Below are 25974 nucleotides of genomic sequence, written 5' to 3' on the forward strand. Positions count from 1 at the left end.
AGTACATACAAAATAAATAAGGAAAAACAATGACTAAATTGAATATACAAAGTATTTAAGGCTATAAGTCAACTTACAGTCTTGTAGCAATGTAGATTCTCTGCATAAAGAAGTTAAAAAAAAAAGAAAAGAATACATGTATCAACTACTTCAGGGCCACAGCAGATATAATTTCACATTAACAGTTCTTTTACAAGGAGTTCTATCTATGATACAGAGGCAAAGTAAGTTTTCCACATGTTGATGGTGCTATAACTGTATTTGGGCCCTTCCTAAGCTAGCCTCTCACTTACCAGTCTAGTCTCTTACAACTAGCTAGCCATTCCCTGAATCTTACACTCTTCCTTCCTTCCTCTTACCATAAGTGCCTTCCCCCAACCTACCTACTACCATCCCCCAACAGAGTTCTACCTCTTCCATAGATATATTCCTAGTGACTCCAATTTCTCTCTCTTTCCTTGGTGTTCCTATGGCTTCGTTTTGATTACCATTATAATATCTGCTAAATACATACTGACTTACGGTAGAATGACAGGAGTAAGAGCAGAATTCAAGTGGCCTGAATTCTGCCCAACATTCTTTCTACTTGATCATTGAACTTCTGTGCATCTGTGCTTGATAAAGCTCTGAGGAATAAACTCTTAAGCACTCACCCACCAAACAGAGAAAGAGGCTGGTCACAAAACCAGGATGATAGGCAGAAGGTATGAAAATAAAACTCACTATTAGATGCATTACATCTAACAAATGAGTTAACAAGATAATGCAAATAAAGTACCTGGCACAAACTAAGCGCTCAAAGAAATATTAACAGTGATGCTTAATAAATTACTAAGAACAAGTATCACATATTAATGCTAACTGCTGCAAAGGAGTTTAAAACTTAACATGAAAACTGATGTACCATCAGGGTACTGAACTATCTCCAACATTAGGTGATGTTGCCTAATCGCACTATTTTACCAAATGGTCTTCAAGGGCTAGTTAGTCTGCATTTCTCTTGGGGGGAAAAAAACACGGATGGGCTCAGATTTTATGTCAATGCCAGTTCTAATGATTCTTGCCATCCTCTCTTGGGAAGGATACTGAAGCCACATCCAGGCAGAGCAGAAAAAAGCCCCCTGATCTGCCATGGCTGCAGAGGTAGAGAATCATGGCAGGCATACTGGGAATAATCAAATTTTCTCTACAACACGGAGGCGGTTTTATAACAAGATATAATGTGATGAATTAGGAAATGCAATTTAAATAATGCAATCTACTCTCAAAAAGAACTCATCTGTATTAAAAAAAAAAACATCGTTCTGCACAGCAACAACACAGGTAGGTATGTGAGTGACCTTGTACTTTATCACAACAATGGAGGATAATGGACTGAGATTAGAAGCAGTTTAAATTTTTTCTTTTTAAACACTACTTCTGCAAAAAAGGCAGGGAAACACACATGCCGAAGTCTAAACAGCAGTTAGTTTTGGGGAGGAAAATAGGGTTAGAGTCCAGAGGGCCAACAGAAGGGAACAGTCATGGTTTACTCTACATGGTTCTGTACAGGTTTTGAATCCTTTCAAATCAATCCTATGTCACTTCATTTAAAATTTTTTTTTTTAACATTTATTTATTTTTGAGAAAGAGCATGAGCAGGGGAGGGGCAGAGAGCGGGGAGGGACGCAGAATCCAAAGCAGGCTCCAGGCTCTGAGCCGTCAGCACAGAGCCCAACGTAGGGCTCTAACCCAAGAACCATGAGATCATGACCTGAGCCAAACTCGAATGCTTAACTGAATGAGCCACCCACCTGGGTGTTAAGTGTCCGACTTCAGCTCAGGTCATGATCTCACAGTTCGTGGGTTCGAGGCCCGCGTTGGGCTCTGTGCTGACAGCTCGGAGCCTGGAACCTGCTTTGGATTCTGCATCCCTCCCCCATCTCTGCCCCTTCTCTGTTTGCGTTGTGTCTTGCTCTCTCAAAAATAAATAAATGTTAAAAAATAATTTTTAAATAAAATAAAATGCAATACATTTCTTGGGGCACCTCGGTGGTTCGGTCAGTTAAGCGTCTGACTTCAGCTCAGCTCATGATCTCAAGGTTCATGAATTCAAGCCCCATGTCAGGCCCTGCGTTGACAGCTCAGAACCCGAAACCTGCTTTGGATTCTGTGTCTCCCTCTCTCTGGCCCCTCCCCGGCTCATGCTCTGTTTCTCTCTCAGAAAGAAATAAAACATTAAAAACAATTAAAAAAACAAATTTAAAATCTAAATAAAGGACTAGTGAATGAGCAAAATGAAAATGTTGACCGAGAAGATCCGTGAGATCCCTTCCCATGTTAGCATCCTACAAATACAAATGCTCACTAAAAGGACCCGGAGAGGTTGCATCTCCCTCTCCCCACATACGTAGTAGCGTAGCCCCCACTCCTGCCTTCTGTAAATACAACACTGAGAAGTCTATGTCTGGAGTCGAGCTGAGGGGAGAAAACGAATTAGTTTTGTTTTCCTTTGGTTTGGGTTTTGCCCTACGTCATTAAGCAGAAGCTTGCTTGAATACTCAAGAACCACACTGTAGGCACCACATAAATGCTCAGCAAGAGAAGAAGGAACTATAAACGGCATACATATTTTATTCTTTTCAAATGGTCAATCTGCAGGGGGAAGGGGATTTCCTTCTATTTTGTAATAAAATTCATTTCCTGATTCAAGCCTTTTATGTCAGCTTTTCAACTCAAAGCAAATGTTGTGAACATGTTCAAAGACCAGTTTAATGTGTAACAGTCCACAAACCCTTAACCAGGGCGGCATCTAGTGGGCACAGACACAACCAAATTAAGACTAAATATTCTAACTTCATCAGTCTGGTTATGAAATTCATTGCGAATTCAACCCTTAACATTTCCATGCTAATAAAAAATACACAGTTATCTGTCATTTAAGACTGTTTTGTCCTTCATGATTTTCAGTGACTAAAAAGAAAACATTTCTTCACTAGAAATTGTACGTTCTCAAGTGAAAACATTTTTCTAGAACCTGGAAATGTTAGCAGTCCGGCTTTTGTAAGTTCGTGTCAGGAATCAGAGAATACAGTAACTCAGGGATTCACTGTCAACAATCAGCTGCACAGAAAAGCACACAGGACATACCAGAGCAAAGGTAAGCGCTTCGGTGAATCCGGCGGCTGCCATGTCATACCGTAGGAGCTCTGTGAGCTTATTCAGAGGAAACTGAAAAAAAGATATTTCACTTTATTTCACCTCAATAAAATTTCCTACTAGCAAAAGGTTTAAACAAAACATGTCATTAAAAGGAAAACCCCCTTCCATCCTAATACCGCTAGCACCCCCGTTTTAGCCCTCCCCACCGCCCCACTACCCCACTATTCCTACACAGATGTACAAACCCCCACTTCACCTCTCCCACACCAAACTTCTGCCTTCAGGCCAGGTTGAGGAAATGAATATCCCAGTTAAAGATTCAAAAGGGCTCCAAACTCGAAACCTGTCTTTCTTCAAGTACTAGCCATCACAAGTTTTCAACTTACTCTAATCCACTGGGCATCTGTTTTGTATCCTCTCCACAGCAAATGCCTCTCATGGCACAGCATGTCCAAATGCTACTTAATTCCTATGTTCTGTTTTTCCCAAAACCTTCCTGCCATTCAATAATCAGTCTCTCACAATAAGGAATATTTATTTAAGGGTGCAATCTTACTTGATTAGCTATGGTGTATGTTTTCGGGAGAGCCATCTGAATGTTGTTATATCCGTAAGCAATAGCTGCGTCTTCCACAATATCACATGCGTGGATAACGTCAGCTCTGGTTGGAGGGATCTCAATCTCAATCTGATTCCCGTCGCCTATTACTTCTGACTTTAAATGCATCCTGGTTAGAAGCTTGGCAATATTTTCTGGAGTTTCTCTGAAACAGGAATGTACAATCCATAAACTTCACTGGTTTACTTAAAATGTGCTTATATTTTGGGGCGCCTGGGTGGCTCAGTGGGCTCAGTCATGATCTCATGGTTTGAGTTCGAGCCCCGCGTCGGGTCGGGCTCTCTGCTGACAGCTCGGAGCCTGGAGCCTGCTTCTGTTTCTGTGTCTCCCTCTCTCTCTGCCCCTCCCCTGCTCACACTCTGTCTCTGTCTCTCTCAAATATAAATAAACATTAAAAAAAATTTTAAAAAATGCTTATATTTTGTTTCAAAATACTCTAAGTATCACCTTTCTTTCGGAGTTCCGTTAGACACTAGATATCACAACAGAGGATTTATTATCACTTACTCTGAAAAGATATGAAAACCCTAAGCATTCTTCCAAGAAAAATTAAAGTCCTGTGGGTACTTCATTCTTGAATTCTCTCCAACAGTAAATAAATGTTTTCAAAGCGTACCTGATTCCAACTTTTTTGTTAATTAGATCAGCTCTCACTATCTCTTTTCGGTAAGCCAGTTCCTTCAAAGAGAAAAAGTTTGAGAAGCTTCAGTCATTCCCTGTCAGCTACAGTGTTAGACTCTAATTTTATGTCATCTTACTGTGCAGTTTGCCCTCCCAAAAAACCGTTGTTAGAGCGAGACACTGAAAATAAACATAATGTTTCGAAAACATTATGGAGGAATAAATCTGCTACATTACGTTCATAACTGAACATTCTACTTGCTAGACAACAGGAACTTCTCAGAAATATAAAATGTCAAACACTTTTCTCTTAGATGATCAATCACCACTCTCTACAATAAAACCCTGGTACATCATTTCTAAGATGCTTATAAATCCTAAGGATTTTGAATCTCCTCTCATGCAAGCTGGTGTATACGACCAAGAAAGAGTTCAAATACCACCGTGTACGAACTATCAAATATCACCATTAAGCTAAATCTAAGTGTTACAAAGAAACTCCTTTCTTATCATTTATTCTGGTGGGGAATGCGACCAGGCGCCCCCAGGCAGTCCTAGCGATCATCAATCTGCTCTAGAAGGTACGGCTGGAAGCATCTCATAAATCGGTACTCACTCTCCTTCAAACAGCACATAACTGTGCCATGTTAGGTAGGAACAAATATGTATAAAACTCAGGCTTTTCAGCATCTTTGCACACATATCTATGAATGTTTCTTATCACTAAATTACTCTCAAAAGTGTAACTACCACTAGCAAAAAAGGCTATATCTAAGAATGTTTGGATTCAAGTAAGGACAATGGGCCAGAGCCCTGCCATTCAAAATGCAGTGCTCAGGCAGAAACATCATCATCACCCAAGTGCCTCTTAGAAATGCAGACTCTTTGGCCTTGTTGCTGGGAGCAGTGACAATGGATCTACTGAATCCAGATCTGATATCAAGATCCTGAGCTGAGGTGACTGCACGTTAGGGTTTAAAAAGTACAAAACCAGATGCTACTGACTGCCACAGAAACAACCTTCACTGAGTCGTTAATATGAACTAAACAGTACAAGACACTTTGAAGATACTTAAAAGAACCTTAACCCTCACAACAGATACTATTAGATTTCTTATTTGTGAAATGAGAATAGTAAATTTTAGATGAGTAACTATTCCCCGATCACAACAATGGTAAGCTGCTGAGGTTGTGATGCTATATTCCCAGTGCTTACAAACATGCTCACAAGAGAATAAGCACTTGGTATACAATTAATGAGTAAGTGTGTCCAAGTAGCAAATGAACAAACACGTGAACTGACATGTTCAGGCAGCCTAATTCCAAGGCTCACACCATCAACCACCAGCCTCTCTCACTGCCTTCCACTTATCTTTTCAGGTCCTCTTATTCTTTTATATGAAATAACAGAAGACTAGGAAGAACTTCCAAAGTGTTTTAAAAAACATGCTATTTCACATGAGGAACAATCAGTTCCTCAGAAGGTCATTCTCTTCTGGGAGGACAATCCGAGAAAAGCTGTTTTAATCTACATTTATAAGGAAATAAATTAACAAATGACAACACTGATACAGTACTCCTGTTCAGAAATCCCATCATTTCAAATTTATGAAACCTCTTTATAATGCAAAAAAATTCAAGGAATTAGCTACATGAGAAAAGTCAACCAAATTTTAATGTATCTTTTTCTTCCTCAAAGTACATATTTCACTTTTGTTAATACTTGACGATTCTTGGGGCGTCTGGGTGGCTCAGTCGGCTGGGTGGCCGACTTCAGCTCAGGTCACGATCTCACAGTCCAGGAGTTCGAGCCCTGCATCAGGCTCTGTGCTGACAGCTCAGAGCCCGGAGCCTACTTCGGATTCTGTGTCTCCCTCTCTCTCTGCCCCTCCCCTGCTCATACTCTGTCTCTCTCAAAAATAAACATTAAAAAAAAAAAAGTTAAAAAATACTTGACAGTTCTTCACATTAAAGAGAAAAAAACTTTCTCAACTCGAGACATCACTGTAAAACAAACTAAAAAGCTATCTCTGGCTAATTCCAAGTACTACTGTGGTAAATCACATAAACGGCCAATTCTTCCCAACTCTGCTGCATCCATGGACTCACGATATAACACTTAAGGCCCCCACACTGAGAAATGAGAGTCTATTTCACCCTCCTTGAATCTAGCAAAATGACTGGCTTAGGCCAACAGGACACCATGCTTAAAAATACTGAAGCACTGGACTTGCTCTCTCTCGCTGCTGGGAACCCTGCAACTGCCACCATGTAATAAAGACCAAACTACCTTGCTGGATGTGACAGACACTTGACCTGGGTACTCCAAGGCTAAGCAGGCTTGAGCGAGGCCATCAAAGGTCATCTAGCTGCTAGCCTACCAACCAGCTGATGACCCGGAACAAGGCTGGCAGAGGTTAGTCAAACCAGCTCAGACCAGAACTACCCAGCTGACCAACAGAATCATGATTCTATTGTTCATGGTCATGAACAAATCTTTGTTGTTTTAAGTCACTAAGTCTTAAGATATCAATTAATTATATAACAAAAGCTAACAGCCACTAAAAATTTTTAACTGATACTGCCCATAATTTCAACACTTTCTATATTATACATTTATTTTGAATTATCATCAATATTCTAGAATAAAATAGGATGCTAAATTACTGTTTTCAGGACGGGGTGTTCTGACCTCAGCAGGTTTCATCTACTTTAAAAGCTATTTAAATAGTAGAAACTATTCCAGGCTGTGATCCACTTTTTAAGTGACGGAGGAATAGTGAAAATTCCAAAGAAAAAGAGCTTAAAGAATGGCCTCACTGAATCATAACCACAACTAAATGACTAATACAGTCATGTGTTGGAATGGTCATCTTTATTTACAAAACCATCTTAGGGGAAGAAAAAAACCCAGTCAGTTAAGAATAATGTTGGTTTAGATTTCTTTTTCTTTTACTAAGATCCTACGTCTGGACAATAATCGTGCTTATTCCTTAGTCCTGCTAATACATTCGGAATTTTTAGTTACAGTGATGGCCTTTAGCAACTGTTAACTCAAACGTGAACAGATTAATTAGGCTTGGAGGGCTGAGTTATCTTAAAAGGGGTCAGACTATAAATTACCCAGTTAACTAGCTAATAGAAGAAATCAGAGGAATTCTGGCCACGTACTGTGGTCATATAACGGAGCTGGTGGCTGAAGCCCAACTGTCACACAGCTCTACCACTTAACAGCAAGAGGCAAGCTATTTAACATCTGAAGGTCTCTAACTCCATCTGGGAAAGGGCATAATAACAGCACCCACCTTCACAGGGTCGATGTGATTATGTCCATGTAATGCACATAGTATAGTGCCTGGCATGTGGGTGGACGGATGGACGGACATACAACGAACACTCTAGCACCATTATTGTTACCACCTGTGTTATCAAGTCCACTTCTTAAATACTTACTGGAAAGATGTATGATTTTCCATTAGGAAAAACTACCTCAGCGGCTTCAACCCTTAGAAAAAAAAAAAGAGAAAGCCAGAAATAAAACACTTAAAAAAAAGGCAGTGAGTTCTAGAAATGAACGTATGGCTCACAAGTCTCTCACTCGGCCTGGAACAGTAGCCTCAACACATTCAATCCATTCACGTTCCAACACTGCCGCCTGGATCAATCCCCCTGCGCTCGCCGCCCCCCTGCTGTTGCACTCCCCGCGGCTCCCATCTCTCCTGGGGCAGCGCACGCCTGACGTTCTCTTCTCGGTGCTGCAAAGCACGCTTCCCCTGTGGGCTCCCCGCCAACACGGACGCACACACTCCAGCTTTCACCAGGGTGCTGTGTTACACCACGAAAGCTGGCTACGCAACCGCTCAGGGGCGCATCAAGCGACAAAACTGGCACTGCCGCGCGATTTCAGGCGTGGGCTCTGCAGTGATGCAGCTATTCTGAATTATAATGAACACTTGAATGAACAATGATGCTGATACGCAGCAAGGGCGGTTTAAATGTTGCCTAAGCCAATAGGCTCTGGAAAAAAATACAGAGATCTTAGTGATACATAGAGGATAACTGCTTTGCTCTCCTACGTGCTTCCCTACTTGTTTAGCTGTTCCTCAGCTGCCCCTCCATGTTTACATCCTCAAATCCAACGATCCTTAAACACAGCTTAAATTTCGTTGCCTCCACGAGGTCTGCCCAGGTGCCTCAGCTGGCAATAACCTGCCCTTACAGCCAGAACGTCACTGAAATTTATTTTAAAGTACTTATCACTTTTTATTTTATACATTTATCTTCGGATCTTAGCCCCTGCAAAGAGCGGATATATTCTAATCACCAGAGCCACGTTTTTCATCTTTATGTCTAACACAAGGCCTCACTGCTTTGCCTTCAGAACAGGCTGTCAATAAAGGTGTCAAATGAACTTACATGAACGGATTCTCACAATATTCACTGAACATGGTGACAATAACATCGAGAACTATTTTTGCCTGCAAAAAAAAAAAAAAAAAGGAAAAGACAAATATTGTCATCTACAGATATATTCTCTCTTCACTCAGATGGAAGTGAAAATTTAATTTAGTCCTCAAACATCTAAAAATGAGACTTTATATATACATTCTAAAAAAAGGAGTGGAATAAGAGCTTGTGAGCTAAAGTAGGCCTAGCCGTACCTTCAGGTGGTCTGCATTTATTCAGTTCTCTGAGAGTTAACAATCCATGACTGAAACAAATCATCCACTTCCCCCGGCCCTCCCCCTTGGGTTCACCAAGTTCCAAGGGAGACAAACGGCTAAGTCTGGGGGTAAACCTCATCAGTGTCCTAGATCTCTGCAGCCAGGCGCCCGACTCCTGGCTCGACCACTCACTAGTAACCGGACTTTGGGCCAGTCCCTCACCATCTCTGTAGTTCACCATCTTCATCTGTTACATGGAGACAGTAAAATTCCTACAGTCTCATCTGGTTATTATGAAGATTAAATGTTTTAATGTGAGAGCAATGCCTGGCATACTGCAAGGGCCATACAGATTTCTTAAAGTTTTTAACTGGAAAAATATTCTCAGAGAAAAATACAGTAAACTTATTGGGATATAGGCTTTGCTTTTACATACCCTTCACTGTTTAAATGTAAGATTTAGGAAAGCTACCTAAAGGTGTGTTAACGTATGAATTCTTTTGAATTGGTGAATAGTGTAAGCCATTATCACTCTAGGATTTCTGACGGCAAATATGGCCCATAAAAGTTATAAATGAAATACCTTACAGTGGTGTCCAATCCTGTTAAGATGTATTAGATGCCATTTATCTGCCCTATTTCTACAGGCCAGGCTTCTCCTGCCGTTCAAGCTTATCTTTCCCAATTTGCTTACCTGTCACCTCACCTTACGACTTACTTAACTCGTGTAAAGAAATCGGGGGTGGGAGGTGTTTCATAGCAATCTAATATACGTATTTACTAAAAGTGACCGAACTAGTATTCTACATACTCTAGATATCATCACATGCACATGCCCTTTGTCAACTTGCTAATATAACGCTTCTTTATAGCCAGTTCATTTTGAAAAACTTATTACCAGGTACACAAGGCACCAAATTACTCAGCATTTAAATTAAGCCAACTAAAACAAACAAGTTATACAACACTTTATTCCATTTCTCAATTTTACAGTTAGGTATATGGCTAATTCTCCCACCAGAATGAGTTCCTTAAAGTCAAGAAACTTGTACCTCATTAAATTCAAAGCACTGGAAAGACAGAAGTACTCATTAAAGGTTTGCTGATTAAATGAACACACCATTACCAAGTACAGAACATCTACAGTTTTCTAATTTTCTAAATTTCTGAAGTATGTTCCCATCTACGAAATCAACACTTTGTAGTTCAGCCATATAGCCTTGGCCAGAAATAAAATTTGTCCTGTCCGACAGTATAAAAGTGGAATCTGTTTCACTTACCTTAGTAAAGTCCGTTCCTGTGCATTCAATAAATACATTTCGAGTATTTACAGTTATTTTGGAATGATTTCCTGCAACAAACACAAGGTAACAAAAACAATCAGTTTCAGAAATACAGGTGCACTAAAAAAGCTCTCCAACACAGGAATGACATTTTCAATTAGGACACGATATAAACTGATATCTCAGAGGTAAGGTGAAAATGCAACTTTTATTTTAAGCCCCCACTGCAAGCAGGTGTATCAAAACAGTAACCAGCTGTTACTAAGTGCATTCAGCCCACCAGCTGCTCTGCCAGCACCGGAAGAAGCCGTCTCCTCGCACCTTCACCACAACCCTGTGCCAGAGCTGCAGGTAGAACGAACACTCAGAGCTTGCGCTCCTTGACCCTGATCCCAATCCATGAAGCAGCAAGGCTATGATATGGTCTCAGTCCGGCTACTCTGAAGCTCAGGTTCTGAACCACTGTAACAGCTCAAGTCCAAGACCTCAAGGACAAGAAACTCTTCTCATCATGAATCAACTAAACCTTCTCCTCTCCAAAAGGGTAACATCTACGGCTCTGAGGTCATTAAATTTTGTGAATACATTCAAGTTGCCTCATCAAACAAGCCCTCAGGACTGAGAAAAAGAGGACTGAAATTCAGCTTAAAAGTTTTAACTATAAAATAGCAGGTTACTGATGAATGGATAAAGAAATTGTGGTTTATATACACAATGGAGTACTATGTGGCAATGAGAAAGAATGAAATTTGGCCCTTTGTAGCAACGTGGATGGAACTGGAGAGTGTTATGCTAAGTGAAATAAGTCATACAGAGAAAGACAGATACCATATGTTTTCACTCTTATGTGGATCCTGAGAAACTTAACAGAAACCCATGGGGGAGGGGAAGGGAAAAAAAAAAAAAAAAGAGGTTAGAGTGGGAGAGAGCCAAAGCATAAAAGACTCTTAAAAACTGAGAACAAACTGAGGGTTGATGGGGGGGTTGGAGGGAGGGGGGGTGGGTGATGGGTATTGAGGAGGGCACCTTTTGGGATGAGCACTGGGTGTTGTATGGAAACCAATTTGACAATAAATTTCATATATTGGGGGAAAAAAAAGAAAAAAAATAGCAGGTTAGACAGAATTTGAGCTTAACCAAGCAAATCACAGGCTAAAACCAAAATATCAACACCCTCTGGAAGAACAGGACAGAATCCAGAGACTGGCACCAATAAGTACCTATGTACCGATATTTACACATTTAAACGTTATATACTGGGGGACCCTGGGGGGGGGGGGGGGAGCTCAGTCAGTTGAGTGTCTGACTTCAGCTCATGTCATGACCTCACAGTTCCTGGGTTTGAGCCCTGAGTGGGGCTCCACACTGACAGCCTGCTGGCGATTCTCTCTCTCTCTCCCTCTCTCTCTCTGCCCCTCCCCCACTCATGCTCCATCTGTCTCTCTCTCTCAAAAATAAATTAACACTAAAAAAAATAAAATTAAGGGGCGCCTGGGTGGCTCAGTCGATTGAGCATCCGACTTCTGCTCAGGTCATGGTCTCACGGAACATGAGTTTGAACCCGGCACTGGGCTCACTGCTGTCCGTGCATAGCCCGCTTCAGATCCTCTGTCTGTCTGTCTGTCTGCCCTTCTCATGCTATCAAAAAATAAAGGTTAAAAAAATTTTTTTTTGTTATATAAAAACACCAGTAAAACGTTTATTAAATAAAAACCATTACAATAAAATCTACAAAATTCTGAGATTCCAGATGAAGATTTGATTTGATTCAGCCAAGTCTAAAGTTCAATTCTGCAGAAATATTGAATGATAAAACAGAAAAAAACCCAAAAAACAGAAAACAAACAAAAAACCCTGAGGCTCAAGAAACAACTCACCATTGATGATTGGAGGCATTGAAAGGACGACACCGTTGCTATCATAGATAACTGGGAACAGGGGTTTATTTTCAATGATATGTAAGTAATGTTTAAGGTGGTTGTCAGTCTGAAAAAAAGTAAGCCAAATTATGAATTAGTTTACACACCTATCTAGCACAGAAAAATAATAAAACGGTCCCAAATGAGAGAAAGTTCTAGATTTGATTTGCTAATATAAATATCTCAATAGCCTTGTATACCTCCTCTCCAACAGAAGAGAGATGAGAACACAGCCTGACCATTTTTCAAGACTGAAAACAGATTTGCAAGCCTGAATGGTCTCAAGCAAAACACAAACCATCACAAAACTACCTCAACAGGAAGGAAATCACTGGCCAATCAGCCAAGGATAAGAGCTGCTTTTTCTGAATGATACCTACTACTTTTATTTTTCAAATGCCATTTAAAGTGACTACTAAATGATTTTAAGTGCTGGAACCTAAAATGCCAAACAGTAGGAGGTAGACATATTGTAATATTGTTTCTCACAAAAAACTAGCTTAATCTTATTCTTCGTATTCTCATGAGGTTTAATTATACCTGGACAGGAATATCACAATGTGGCATATTCCACTGCATTGGTTCTCAATTCTAGCTGTAGATTAAAATCACCAAGAGGTTAAAAAAGTAACAAAAATATGCCCAGGCCACACTCTAGATCAAAGGAATCAGTAGCTCGTGGATGGAGCTAAGACACAGTTTTTTATTTTTTTTTTTAATTTTTTTTTTTCAGCGTTTTTATTTATTTTTGGGACAGAGAGAGACAGAGCATGAACGGGGGAGGGGCAGAGACAGAGGGAGACACAGAATCGGAAACAGGCTCCAGCCTCCGAGCCATCAGCCCAGAGCCTGACGCAGGGCTCGAACTCACGGACCACGAGATCGTGACCTGGCTGAAGTCGGACGCTTAACCGACTGCACCACCCAGGCGCCCCGACACAGTTTTTTAAAAGGACTCATTTAAAATAATTTTTTATTTTTTTTTTAATTTTTTTTTCAACGTTTATTTATTTTTGGGACAGAGAGAGACAGAGCATGAACGGGGGAGGGGCAGAGAGAGAGGGAGACACAGAATTGGAAACAGGCTCCAGGCTCTGAGCCATCGGCCCAGAGCCTGATGCGGGGCTCGAACTCATGGACCGCGAGATTGTGACCTGGCTGAAGTCGGACGCTTAACCGACTGCGCCACCCAGGCACCCCTAAAATAATTTTTTAAAATAAAAATTAGAAGTAGTCATTTACATCTCCCTATTCCAAGACCAGACATTAAAGGAATTTTCTTGATTTATGGAGAGCTATTGCATAAGATAAAAAAAACAATCTACCTTGTATATGTTCATCAATTCACAGGCTGTATACTCCTTGGTCTTATTTAGAGGCTTGAATTTGATATCTGAAGGTCGCTTTGCAGTGTAAGTAAAAGGGCCTGACAAAGTGTCCAAATCATGGGTACCAATAGCAACCAAGGCTCTTTTCCTAAATGTTGAGAGAAAAGAGAGAGAGGACAGACAAAACAAGTTCTAATAGTCCAAAGCAGATATTCGGGAGCTAACAGACATTTTAACAAAACGATTTTTGACACTTCCCTAAAATAGCCTGTTATGACAAGGCAAGTTTAGAAGAGTATAATGAACAAATTCTCACAGCCATCCAAAGTAATGAGAAATTGTAAAGCTACTTAAAACACATTTCAGGAGCCAGAATAGATTCCTTGCTGCAGTGCTCTCCTAAGTACTGTGTTAACTAGGACATTAGTGAACACACTCTTTTTAACTCCTCTTTGGGTCTTCAAGTGAACAAATGTTTTATTAGAATAAACTACCAAACTGCTGTGTTTTTTGGTTTTTCTATATTTTCCTTAATTTTCTGTCACAAAGCTGTATGACTTCAATAAGGGAAAAAATTAAAGAACTGTGAATTACATTTAAAATTTAATGTGCAAGGGAAGTTCAGAAGGTATTAATTTCATTTGTTCTACAGTTTATGTGCAAAGGATTTAAGGAAATTTTAGGAATTTATAGCAAGTTAAGATTAGGAGAGAAAGAAATAGAAACAGGAATATAAAACAGAGCCAGGAACAATATTAATACTAATTTAGAATCTAAAGGCCTACAGTCTTAGCACACAGTGTCACAAATTTAGCTCTAAGCTTTCTGAAAGACAATTCAAAAAGAAACTTGGTCAAAATGTATGCCATTCTTAAGACTTCTTAAAATTAGTTTTGGAGGGAAATACAAACATATTTTAGTATTTATGTATAAGTGCATATACACACTAGATAAAATGCGTTGGCAATCAAGGATTTTATGAAGGTCCACATTACATGACCTGTGAAATAGTTTTCAAAAGTTGTAAGAAATAAATCTTGGTCATCCTTCAAGACAGGTAACAAGAAATTTAAGAAATAAAACTGTTAACAAGCACAAAGAAGTGTTACTTTACTCTGAGTTATTTGCTTCCGGAAGATAGTAACTCCAGAAACATCATAGGTTGTAATGCACAGTTCCATAAGTTTAGATACATTAACTCAAATCCATGTGTAAGAAGGTCCATGTGTGTGTGTGTTTTTTTTTAATTTTTTTTTATTTTTTTATTTTTTATTTTTTTATTTTTTAAGACAGAGAGAGACAGAGCATGAACGGGGGAGGGTCAGAGAGAGGGAGACACAGAATCTGAAACAGGCTCCAGGCTCTGAGCTGTCAGCACACAGCCCCGACATGGGGCTCGAACTCAGGGACCGCGAGATCATGACCTGAGCAGAAGTCGGCTGCCCAACCGACTGAGCCACCCAGGCACCCGTGTGTGTTTTTTTAAGATAGTAATGATTCCTTAATCCTAAGAGTATCCCCACAAAAGGTCACTAAATTTCGATATCAAACCCATCACAAAAAAATAAATTCCATATGAATCAAAGAGCTATGCCTTTGGAAAAACGAGATAAACACACATACACTCACAGAAGGAACTACAAAAATTATTCAAAAGAAAATACAGGACAATGTGTAAAACTGGAGTAGGACACCCCTTAAGACACAAAATATATCCCAGATACATGAAAATATGCAACCTAAAAAGAAGTTAGAAATCAAGATTTCCCTATCATACTGGCAAAAATTGTAACGTCTTGCCCTGAAAAAGCAGGGGAGAGCTGAAAGAACAGAGTGGGAAATTCAGTGGCTGCCAACTGCAAAGGTCTCGCCTAGCTAAGAGTTTTGAATCTGAATCTAAGTATTCAAAAGTCTTTGCTGGCAAGACAAAATCACTCCTCAGAGAAAATCAAGAACCTTACCAATAACATAACATTCTATGTGCAATCAAAAGACAGGGAAATGGGACTCCTACTCTAGACAAAAAACCAGTCTGTAAAAACCAATGCTAAGATGACCCAGACTGTCAAATCACCATGCAAATTTTAAAGCTCCTACCATAAAAAATGTTCAAGAATTATGGGGAAAATATGCACATAAGGAGCAGAAAAGGAAATAACAGCAAAAAAAATTTTAAAAAAAGAAAGAAAGAAACACTTAAGAAGAAGCCAAGAGGGGGCACCTGGGTGGCTCAGTGGGTTGAGCATCTGACTTCGGCTCGGATCATGATCCCATGGTCAGTGAGTCAGAGCCCCACTTAGGGCTCTGCTGTTAGCTCGGAGCCTAGGGCGTGCTTTGGATTCTGTCTCCCTCTCTCTCCGCGCCTCCCCTGTGTGTACACTGTTTCTCTCTCAAAAATAAAAAAAAAAAGTTTTGTTTGTTTAAGAAACCAAATGGATTCTAGAGATGAAAAAGGTAAAAATTCACTGGACACTTCCGGCCAAGACGGAGTAACAGACTAGATTTACAGTCTTGCCTGAAACCACAAAAGGGGAAAATACAGGAAACTGTTTCATGGGTGGCCCTGGACATGAGGCAGTGAAGGCAACCCCTGACAGACAGCAAATCAATGAAGGGAGCCCCACGACTGCCCGGCTTACTGCCTCGAGGGGTTTCCACGCTGTAAGGCAGGGAAGGGGGACAGGGTTGGAGATCAGCAGACTCCTGAGTTGAAGAGACGTAACGGGGAGTCTGGGGAGACCAAGACTGCTGGAGTTCACCGGAAACAGTACTGAAGTGGACAGGGCTATCAGAATCCTGCGCATCTGCAGAGGAACCCCCTCAAGGGTTCCGCTGAGTACTGATCAGCGCACACACCTGAGGAAGTTACTCGAGGACAGAGAAAGAACTATGGGAAGAACAGTGTCCGTGCAGACCGAAAACCTGTTTCCTGTGGGAAGGGATCAAGTAGACAGAAAGGTCTTGCCTCCGGATTAGCAGTTTGCCCTACAGAGAACCTAATCAAAGAGGGGAAAAGTCAATAAAACCAAAAGCTGGGTTTTTTAGATCAATACGATCGATCCTCCAGCCACAGTGAGCAAGGGAACAGACAGGAATGAAAAGCTGGTATCACGACAGACATTAAGAGGGGCACCTGGGAGGCTCAGTCGGTTAAGCTACTCTGGATTTCCCCTCAGGTCATGACCTCCTTATTCGTGAGATCAGCCCCACCTCAGATCAAGCCCCATCTCGGCTTGGTACGTTCTCTCTCCCCCGTCTGCCCCTCCTCCACACATAACACACACTCTAAGAAAACATCGTGAACCACTTTATGCCAATACATTTGATAACGTAAATGAGATGAGTGTATTTCTTGGAAAAAAGTTTCCAAAGCCCATGCAGGAGGTTAATTAAGATTTCATGACAGGTAAGGACACTGGCACACCAGAGTATCAGGATGTAGTTTATTTCTCCCCGTAGAAAAAGCTCAGGATTCCCAGAAACACCACATAAACGGAGGGTAAAGCTGAGTTAAGTGAGGAAATGCCTTCCAATTTAGTTAAAAATAGATTCTTCAAATAAAGTATGTCCAGAACATATAATCGGGCTCAACCACTTACTAGCTATACCTATGCTGGTCAGAAATCTTTTGGGGCGCTTGGGTGGCGCAGTCAGTTAAGCGTCCGACTTCAGCCCGGGTCACGATCTCACGGTCCGTGAGTTCCAGCCCCGCGTAGGGCTCTGGGCTGATGGCTCGGAGCCTGGAGCCTGTTTCCGATTCTGTGTCTCCCTCTCTCTCTGCCCCTCCCCCGTTCATGCTCTGTCTCTCTCTGTCCCAAAAATAAATAAACGTTGAAAAAAAAAAAATTAGAAAAAAAATCTTTTGTTTTGTTCATTGGAGATATTTAAATTTTTATTGTTTTGCTTAATAATGACATTAACAAGCTAACACACAGACTATTTTTACAGCAGAACTGGGAATACTGAGAAACTGAAAAAGTTTCTTTTACCACATAAACAAAGATGTTTCTGGAAATAGAGACCTACTGATGTTTTATTTTTAAAACACTTCATCCCAGAAGAAAACATCCAGGGTCCCCTCCACCCCTTCCCCATCACTTACACAAAAGCCTCTTCTAGTCTCCAGTTTACCAAACTGCGATTACCGCAATTAATAAATTTTTCTATTTTTATTCAAGACATCTGTAACTGCTAATCATACCTTTTGATCAGCATGAGATATGCTGATATATTTCAGGACCAATACAAAAAAACCTTGCTATGTTAGCTAAAGCTTGATTTTATCCGTAAATATATCATTTACTTCCATTAGGATTTTTTAAATGCTGAAGTTAGTGCAAAGACTCCCACTGTTACCTTCCTTGACCTTTAGGAGTTCAGGAATTATAAAGGTTTGAAGATCACTGCACTAAAGGAGCATATGGGAAATGATGAATAGTAATGTCCAATAAGTAAGAAAATTCAGTTACTTAGAAGTCTCAAGATTCATCTGTCAAATTTATAATTATACTCAAGAAGAGACATCAAGCCAAAATTTTTCCATTTAAAAAAAAAATTTTTTTTTTCAACGTTTATTTATTTTTGGGACAGAGAGAGACAGAGCATGAACGGGGGAGGGGCAGAGAGAGAGGGAGACACAGAGTCGGAAACAGGCTCCAGGCTCCGAGCCATCAGCCCAGAGCCCAACGCGGGGCTCGAACTCACGGACCGCGAGATCGTGACCTGGCTGAAGTCGGACGCTTAACCGACTGCGCCACCCAGGCGCCCCCAATTTTTCCATTTTAAAATGACAGGTCATACTTCAAATTACCACCATTTAACATTTAGTAGTATAATGCACTACTAAGAATTTGAACCAAACGACAATAACACAAACATAAAAACCAAGGAAATCTCTAGGACTAGGTATTTCTTCTCCATATAGTTTTCCCAATAGAGCTCTTGTTTCTCCATCTATGCACTGTTTATAAGCAGTAACACATAGCTGTCTGGTAAAATTTAAACTGATTGCAATTTAGCTAAGCAAATTTAAACTTGTTACTCACAGATTAATTTAGAAACGCTTTGAAAAAATCTGCGGAAGAAGAAAGGAAGGAGGGAGGGAAGGGGGGGAGAGAGAGGGAGGGGGAGAGAGAGAAAAGGGTAAAAAGGAAAAAGGGGGGAAGGGACAGAGGAAGGTAAGGAGGACAGAAGAGGCAACGACAAACCTGCAAATGTTCTGATGTAGTTTCTCCTGAAGTTCAATGAAGCTGTCGTATCGATCTTTAGTGAACTTGATATTCCGGAGAACCGCAGCCACAGCATAAGGGCGTATTCTTGCTGTCTGCAGTGCATCAGGCCGTTAGATAGAGTCCAGACTAGGGCCTTTCTTTGTAATAACGTCTTGTAAAACAAAGTTAGCTGCACTCTCAATACTATCACAAATTCGCAAACACGTATATTCATATATTCATATATGAATATAACATGTATATTCATATATTCATTCAATCCAAGATAGAGTGGTGACAAGAGACAAAGTCGTCATTCTCATGGAATTTACATGTCAGCAAAATTTCTGAAAATTTACTAAATAACTGAGAAAAAATTAGTGTTTTTAAGTAGCTTTCTCATAGTTGATGTTTTTACCAAGGTGATGTCCCCTCAAAGTTTCTGTAAATTTTATTAATGTATCACAACTTAAACAATTATATCTCAAAGTACTTTAAATAAACACATGGGTGTTATTTTCCAAAATTATTCAGGAAAACTGATGCTTTGCTGTTCCTGAGAAATGAAAGGGAACAAACTGACAGTTTTTAAGAGCTAGAGGCTAAATATACGTCCATTTTTAGCAAATGATCAAAGAAAATTATATTTGGCAGGGGGTCAGCTTTGTTTCATTTTCCTCCCCACCTAATAAATATATACACCAAGGAAATTTTTTAAGAAGGAAAATAAGAATTTATCTTTATTACCTCCTCTGTGATGATCAATTTCTGGATTTCTCCATTAGGTGTTACCCGTTTATACACTGGAGCCTTTATCCTAAAAGGCAATTAAAACAAACTTGCCCATTTTTCACCAAACCATTTTATCAGCTGTAGTCTGTGTAAAAGTATATAAAATGAATAGATCTAGGACAACTGGCTGAAGTTAAAGAAAATCAAATTTAGGCTGAATATCAAAACAAAAAGCAAACTTTCTAACATTTAAAGTGTTCCAAAAATGGTATAGGATGCCCTAGATATAGGGGAGCCCTACTAATGCAGGATCAGCAGAGGCTAGAAAACACTAAGCAACCATGGGGGGGGGGGGGAGGGGGGCATTTACATCAGCTGAAGGACTAGATTCAATAACCTTTAAGCTTTATTCCAACCATGAGATTCTGAACCTCTAGGAAAAACAGGGTTTATTAAAAATACAGATTGCTGGGGCCCCTGGGTGGCTCAGTCAGTTAACCGTCTGACTTGGGCTCAGGTCGTGATCTCACAGTCCGTGAGTCTGAGCCCCGTATCAGGCTGTCTGCTGTCAGCACCTCTCCCACTTCGGATCCTGTTTTCCTCTCTGACCCTCCTCCACACATTCTCTCTCTCAAAAATAAACATTGAAAAAAAAATGTTTAAAAAAAACATTGCCTGGGGAGCCTAGGTGGCTCTGTCGGTTGAGCATCCAACTCTGGGTTTCAGCTCAGGTCATGATCTCATGGTTCATGAGTTCAAGCCCCACATCAGGCTCCACACTGACAGCAGGGAGCCTGCTTGGAGTTCTCTCTCTCTCTCTCTCTCTCTCTCTCTCTCTCTCTGCCCCTTCCCCACTTCTGCTCACTTGCACACACTATAGCTCTGCCAAAATAAACAAACTTTAAAAAAAATACAGATTGCCTGGTTCCATCTGGATGTACTGAATCAGGATATTCAAGGAAAGGCCTGGTAAATGGTATATTTTGAAGGCACAGTCCAGGTAATTCTTATAAGAGATTGGGAACTACTGTTTTAATCAGTACTTCTCAAACCTTAACGCGCTTATAGTCAAGTGGGGAATTTGTTAAACCACAGAGTGATTCAACAGGTCTTGAGGACAGGCTGAGATTCTGCAGTTCTGACAACTCTCAGGTGAGAGAGAGAACGCTGGTCCACAGACCACACTCTGAGCAGCAAGTCACTCTCCTAATTTTGTCTGATTGTAAGTATCACATGAGGTGCCTGCTAAGAGTAGAAAATTCTAATCAAGCAGATTTGGAAAATGCACTCTAAGGGATCATCCCTGATCCTAAAATAAGAGGATCTGTCATGCAGAGAGAATGAATGGAGTCACCCACCAAATTTTAACCATCTAAACCAAATGCCTCATCATCACCCTTTCACCCACACCCATCAGTCATCTGAAACCTCACAGTTGTAGAATCTAGCCCACCGGCCAGAGGCTCTTATTCTTCTGCAGCTAACCAAATAATACATATGTAATCAAAACCAAAAATAATTATTTTTGATAGCTGTTACTGTTTCACCTTTTTCACTTTGTATATTCATTACTTTCTGTATTCATTACATGAATAGTTGGAAGGGGACTTAAAAATATCCATTCTAAACTAGGAGACTAAAATCAGAGAGGCCAATTAACTTGCCCACGGTCAGACAGCCATCACAAGACCCTCAGTTTTCCAGTTAGGAAGCTCCACTCCTGAGTCTTCTTAGAGTTCTTAAGCAAACAGCGTATCAAGGTTTGACACCTCTACTTTCCTCCCAACGTCTACTTCAACTGGATTACTGAGGAAATTCACATGAACCCACTAAAAATTTTAAGAAACCATAAAATCATTAACCACTCCAGTTTTAAATACGTTCCCAAAATAAAAGGCTAGGACTCAATATGCAAATTTTCAGATGGCTAGAATCTGCATGAATCTTACTCTCCAAGCCTCTCTCTATGCAGCCCCGATGCTGTGTACCTGACCCACAAGTCTTTTTCTGAAGACTTAAACAGGGTTGCTGATAATGACAGGCAAACGAAACCTAACTTAGCAAAGTATTTACTAAACATTTTCTTACCTTTCTTTGAAGACTTGAAGTCCTCGAACCAATCCTTCCAAACAAAGAAGGTCATATCTATTGGCAGGGACATCAATTTTGTAAAGAACAACATCAGAGGCTCCCTCCGCCTTTTCATTACCTTGTTCCTTACTTATGATTTCTTTCTCAGAAGTCTAAAACAAGCCCCAAAAAATAAAGTGAAATAAATGTTAACTCTTCTGAAAAAGTAGTAATCAGTGCTATAAAGCAGTAATGACATTATACATGTTCTTTTCGGCAGTAAAATGTGTTTATTATATTTGCAACAAAAATAAAAGTATTAAGTGTTACAATCACAGCACCAGAAAATACTCCAACTTTTGCTGAGTTCTGACATCTAGCATCCTCAGTCATTCAGAACAGCACTAATTCATCTGAAGCAAGGGTCAGCAAACTACGGCCCACTGGCCATTATCATGCCTGCCACCTGTTTTTGTAAATAAAGTTTTAATGGAACATCACCAGGACCATCTGTTTATATCTCACCTATTATGACTTACATACTGCAACAGCTGAGTTGTAACAGAGACTACACCACCTACAAGGCTACTATCTGGCCCTTTACAAAAAAAAGTTTGCCCACCCTGGATTTAAAAGAAAATACACCATCACCAAGTACGGAGGGCAACAACAACGAAAAGTGCCAAAGAGGCAAAGTCAAGATGATTCACCAAGTAAAAGAAATAGGGCTTATAATGACTCTCAAAGCTAAATCCAGTAGGCACCCATGTGAATGAGAGTAATATTAAAACAAACAAACAAACAAACAGGGGCACCTGGGTGGCTCAGTCCGTTGAGCATCCGACCTTCGGCTCAGGTCATGATCTCACAGTTTGTGAGTTCAAGCCCCACGTTGGGCTCTGTGCTGGCAGCTCAGAGCCTGGAGCCTCCTTCAGAATCTGTGTCTCCCTCTCTCTCTGCCCCTCCCCTGCTCACGCTCTGTCTCTTTCTGTCTCAAAAATAAATAAAAATATTTTCAAAAAAATAAAATAAAAAAACAAAAACTAAAAAGTATGAAGCGATGAGAAGCTGTGGTACAAATGAGAAGAGATTACAGACACAACGGGAAGCAATCTAATGACAGAAAAGGTATGGAGCAGCAAGAATAAGGCAACCAAGAGAGAGAAGAGAGAAGAAATACCACTAAAATAATTTTAATACAGTGCCAAAAGCATAGAATATCTCAAATGCCACATCACAGCAGATAATAACAGATTTAAATTTTTTTTAAGTTTATTTATTTTGAGAGAGCAAGTGGGAGAGGGGCAGAGAGAGAGAGAGAGAGAGAAAGAGAAAGAGAGAGATGGAGAAAGAGAAAGAGAGAGATGGAGAAAGAGAAAGAGAGAGATGGAGAAAGAGAAAGAGAGAGATGGAGAAAGAGAAAGAGAGAGATGGAGAAAGAGAAAGAGAGAGAAAGAGAGAGAAAGAGAGAGAAAGAGAGAGAAAGAGAATCCTAAGGAGGCTCCTCACGGATAGCATGGAGCCTGATGTGGGGCTTGAACTCAGGAACCGTGAGATCATGACCTGAGCTGAAATCAAGTCAGACGATTAACCGACTGAGCCACCCAGGTGCCCCAGTAACAGATATTCTTAAAGATAAACCACTGTCAAGAAAGAGAAGAATTACTATGGTGTACACCTGAAATAAGATACTGCATGTTAATTATACTTCAATTTAAAAAATAAACAGCAATTTCATTGACCCTCTTTGATCGAGCTCTATTTAAATTCTAATTCTTCCTCCTCCCTCTGCCTCCTTTCATGTTGCGTTCTTATCTCCCCCATCATAGGAGATGTGGCATTTCAGAGAGGACCCTTATGAAAAAGGGGAGAAAATGTGGGAAGCAGAGAAATGAAGACCTCTGAAATACAGAAAAAAGGCCTACCCCCTTTGCAAAAAAGACACCAGCTTAAATCTTTCATTTCAGGATCTCAGATCATGCTAGGACTGTATGTGAAGACTGGGTCTGTGAGGGCTAATAAAAATCTTACTGAAATCAAAGACCACAGAAATTTCAGAGCTGGAAGGGGTCTACATCAATCATATAGTCCAGCCCTTATTTCACACATGAGAAGAAGGCCCAGAGAAGCGATGTAATTTAATTGTCAGTGGTTACCCAGCTAGTGAATGTGGGAGCTTAACCTATTACTCAGATTCTCTGATATCCAGTCCAATGCTTAGATATCACACAGCCTCAAACATAAGCCAAGTGTAATTATCACAGCAATTTAACAGAAAAATCTCAGTCAACTTCAAGAAAAGAGATGCTCATTAACAAAACAAAGGTTTCCTGTAACATCAGTTAAAGCAGCAGAAAAAACAAGGCAAATCAATTTACACTACGTCAGCCTAAAGATTTAGCCTCACAGTGTTGTAACACTGCAGAGATCAAGAAGATAAAAGGTGTAAGAAAAAATAACACTAATTACAAGAGAAATATTAAATCATTTTAGTTATAAATACAATGTCTATTACATGATCATGAGTAATATATTTTGCAAATATGTTATCTAATTTTCAATATTTTAATATTATAGTAATATTTGATGTTTTTTAAATATTTTATTATACTAATTTAATAATTATTTAATAATTGAAAGACTAGGGATATGCTTCATAATGATTTTTACAGGCAGCCCTTCAAAAAACAGAAGATCATTTTACAAGGCCAATGTATACAGTAACGAGTGAGGAATGAATTAATATTGGTTACATAGGAAGAGAGGAAGGTACGGTAGGGCAGAGGAAGAGAAGTCGGGGGAACCACAGGCCAGTGAGACATAAACTCTGGCTAAAGTAACGTTTCCATCGCTCCCCAGGCCTCTTTCCATAATTTATAAAAAGGCACCACACTGCAAAGGAGCACACCCTCATTCTGGGGTTACTCGAGATGGTCTATCCGTCTCCCCAGCATTAGCCCAATAACTTTAGGTGACAACGTAACATGGAAACCCTCTCTGAGATTTTAAAGAAAGCAACAGACTCTCTTAGAACTGAAGCTCAGCCCCTTAACACCAAGAACACAGCAATCACCATAGCCCACAAATATTCAATGTCAGTCTAACCATAAGGTAACAAAATACAGTAGGCCTCTACAAAATGCGCTTATACACAAACTGTTGAAAAAATATTCAATACATACAATTTCATCAAGTTCCAGACCAAATTCAAAACACAGTTCATCAAATTCTTCGTCAGCTGGAAAAAAAAGGAGATTGCTAATTTTAATTTGTTCAGCTTAAATGGGAGTAGTATATAAACTGCATTTTCTTTTAAAACTGCCTTACACCAAGCATATGAAATATCAGGCATCAGCACGATTTTAAAACCGAAAGTGAGGGGCGCCTGGGTGGCGCAGTCGGTTAAGCGTCCGACTTCAGCCAGGTCACGATCTCGCGGTCCGTGAGTTCGAGCCCCGCATCAGGCTCTGGGCTGATGGCTCAGAGCCTGGAGCCTGTTTCCGATTGATTCTGTGTCTCCCTCTCTCTCTGCCCCTCCCCCGTTCATGCTCTGTCTCTCTCTGTCCCCCAAAAAATAAATAAACGTTGAAAAAAAATTAAAAAAAAAACCAAAAGTGACAAAAAAATATTAAAAACAAATGACTATTTAAGGGCTGATTCATTTAATATCAACTAGAGAATTAGGTTACCTGCACTGGGAAGTTTGGGTAGGGATCAAATGTAAAGTGGGCTCCGAAACACAGATCCAACACAATGGGATAATGTCACATAAGTCCTATCCTTTAAAATCCTGAGGCCTTGCGGCCCGGCTAGCCAGGCCAGAGTTTGACGACTCCACTTCCTGGTTCTAAGAACTGGCACCTTATGTAAACTTCCTGACTCCTAGACCTCATCCATAAAGTAGCATTTTACAGCCATTTATTTATAGCAGGAACTCTGGGAAAGTTTTCAACATTATTATGCAGGTAACAGACCTGCCACAGCACCCTAAAACGTACTAGGTCTGCAACAATTAACGGTTCTCTTCCTTAGTTACATTCTACATCACTCTACTACCTCATACAGCATTTTGAGGGACTTTCTTGTTGTCAAAAATTGAACACAAACCATCATTACCAGTATATTCTAGTGAAAAGCCGCTCTTAAGATTCTGATCTTGACAATGAACTTCAGTTCAACATTTACAAGAACCTACTACGTGGCAGGTGGCTATACCAGGTGCCAAGGCTACAAAAATAAAACAATTCCTACTACTTACTCCTCTATAAAGAAATCAGATGCGTAAACATAGTTAAGTGCAAGGTACGGAGGCGGCACGAAGAAGGTCCTTATCCCCTTAAAGTCAGCTAAGGCTTCACAGAAAGGATGAGTTCATTAGGCAGAGACC

At 40.2% G+C, this 25974-nt stretch overlaps 1 protein-coding gene across 2 annotated transcripts in view; it reads right to left on the reverse strand.

The window, feature by feature from the left end:
* Positions 1-25974, reverse strand: part of FARSB (phenylalanyl-tRNA synthetase subunit beta) — a 72982-nt gene that overhangs the window by 41745 nt on the left and 5263 nt on the right. For both annotated transcript variants that reach the window (XM_003991201.6, XM_045034532.1), the window contains exons 2-13: positions 24770-24825; positions 21606-21760; positions 19533-19602; positions 18783-18898; positions 13573-13723; positions 12206-12314; positions 10326-10396; positions 8798-8859; positions 7835-7886; positions 4377-4438; positions 3698-3905; positions 3130-3210 (exon numbers count right to left, since the gene is read on the reverse strand). In XM_003991201.6, the coding sequence (XP_003991250.1) occupies positions 3130-3210; positions 3698-3905; positions 4377-4438; positions 7835-7886; positions 8798-8859; positions 10326-10396; positions 12206-12314; positions 13573-13723; positions 18783-18898; positions 19533-19602; positions 21606-21760; positions 24770-24825 (1193 nt within the window). The remainder of the gene's footprint in view (positions 1-3129; positions 3211-3697; positions 3906-4376; positions 4439-7834; positions 7887-8797; positions 8860-10325; positions 10397-12205; positions 12315-13572; positions 13724-18782; positions 18899-19532; positions 19603-21605; positions 21761-24769; positions 24826-25974) is intronic.

This window comes from Felis catus, chromosome C1 (genome assembly GCF_018350175.1).
Source record: "Felis catus isolate Fca126 chromosome C1, F.catus_Fca126_mat1.0, whole genome shotgun sequence".
NCBI classification, from domain to species: Eukaryota; Metazoa; Chordata; class Mammalia; order Carnivora; family Felidae; genus Felis; species Felis catus.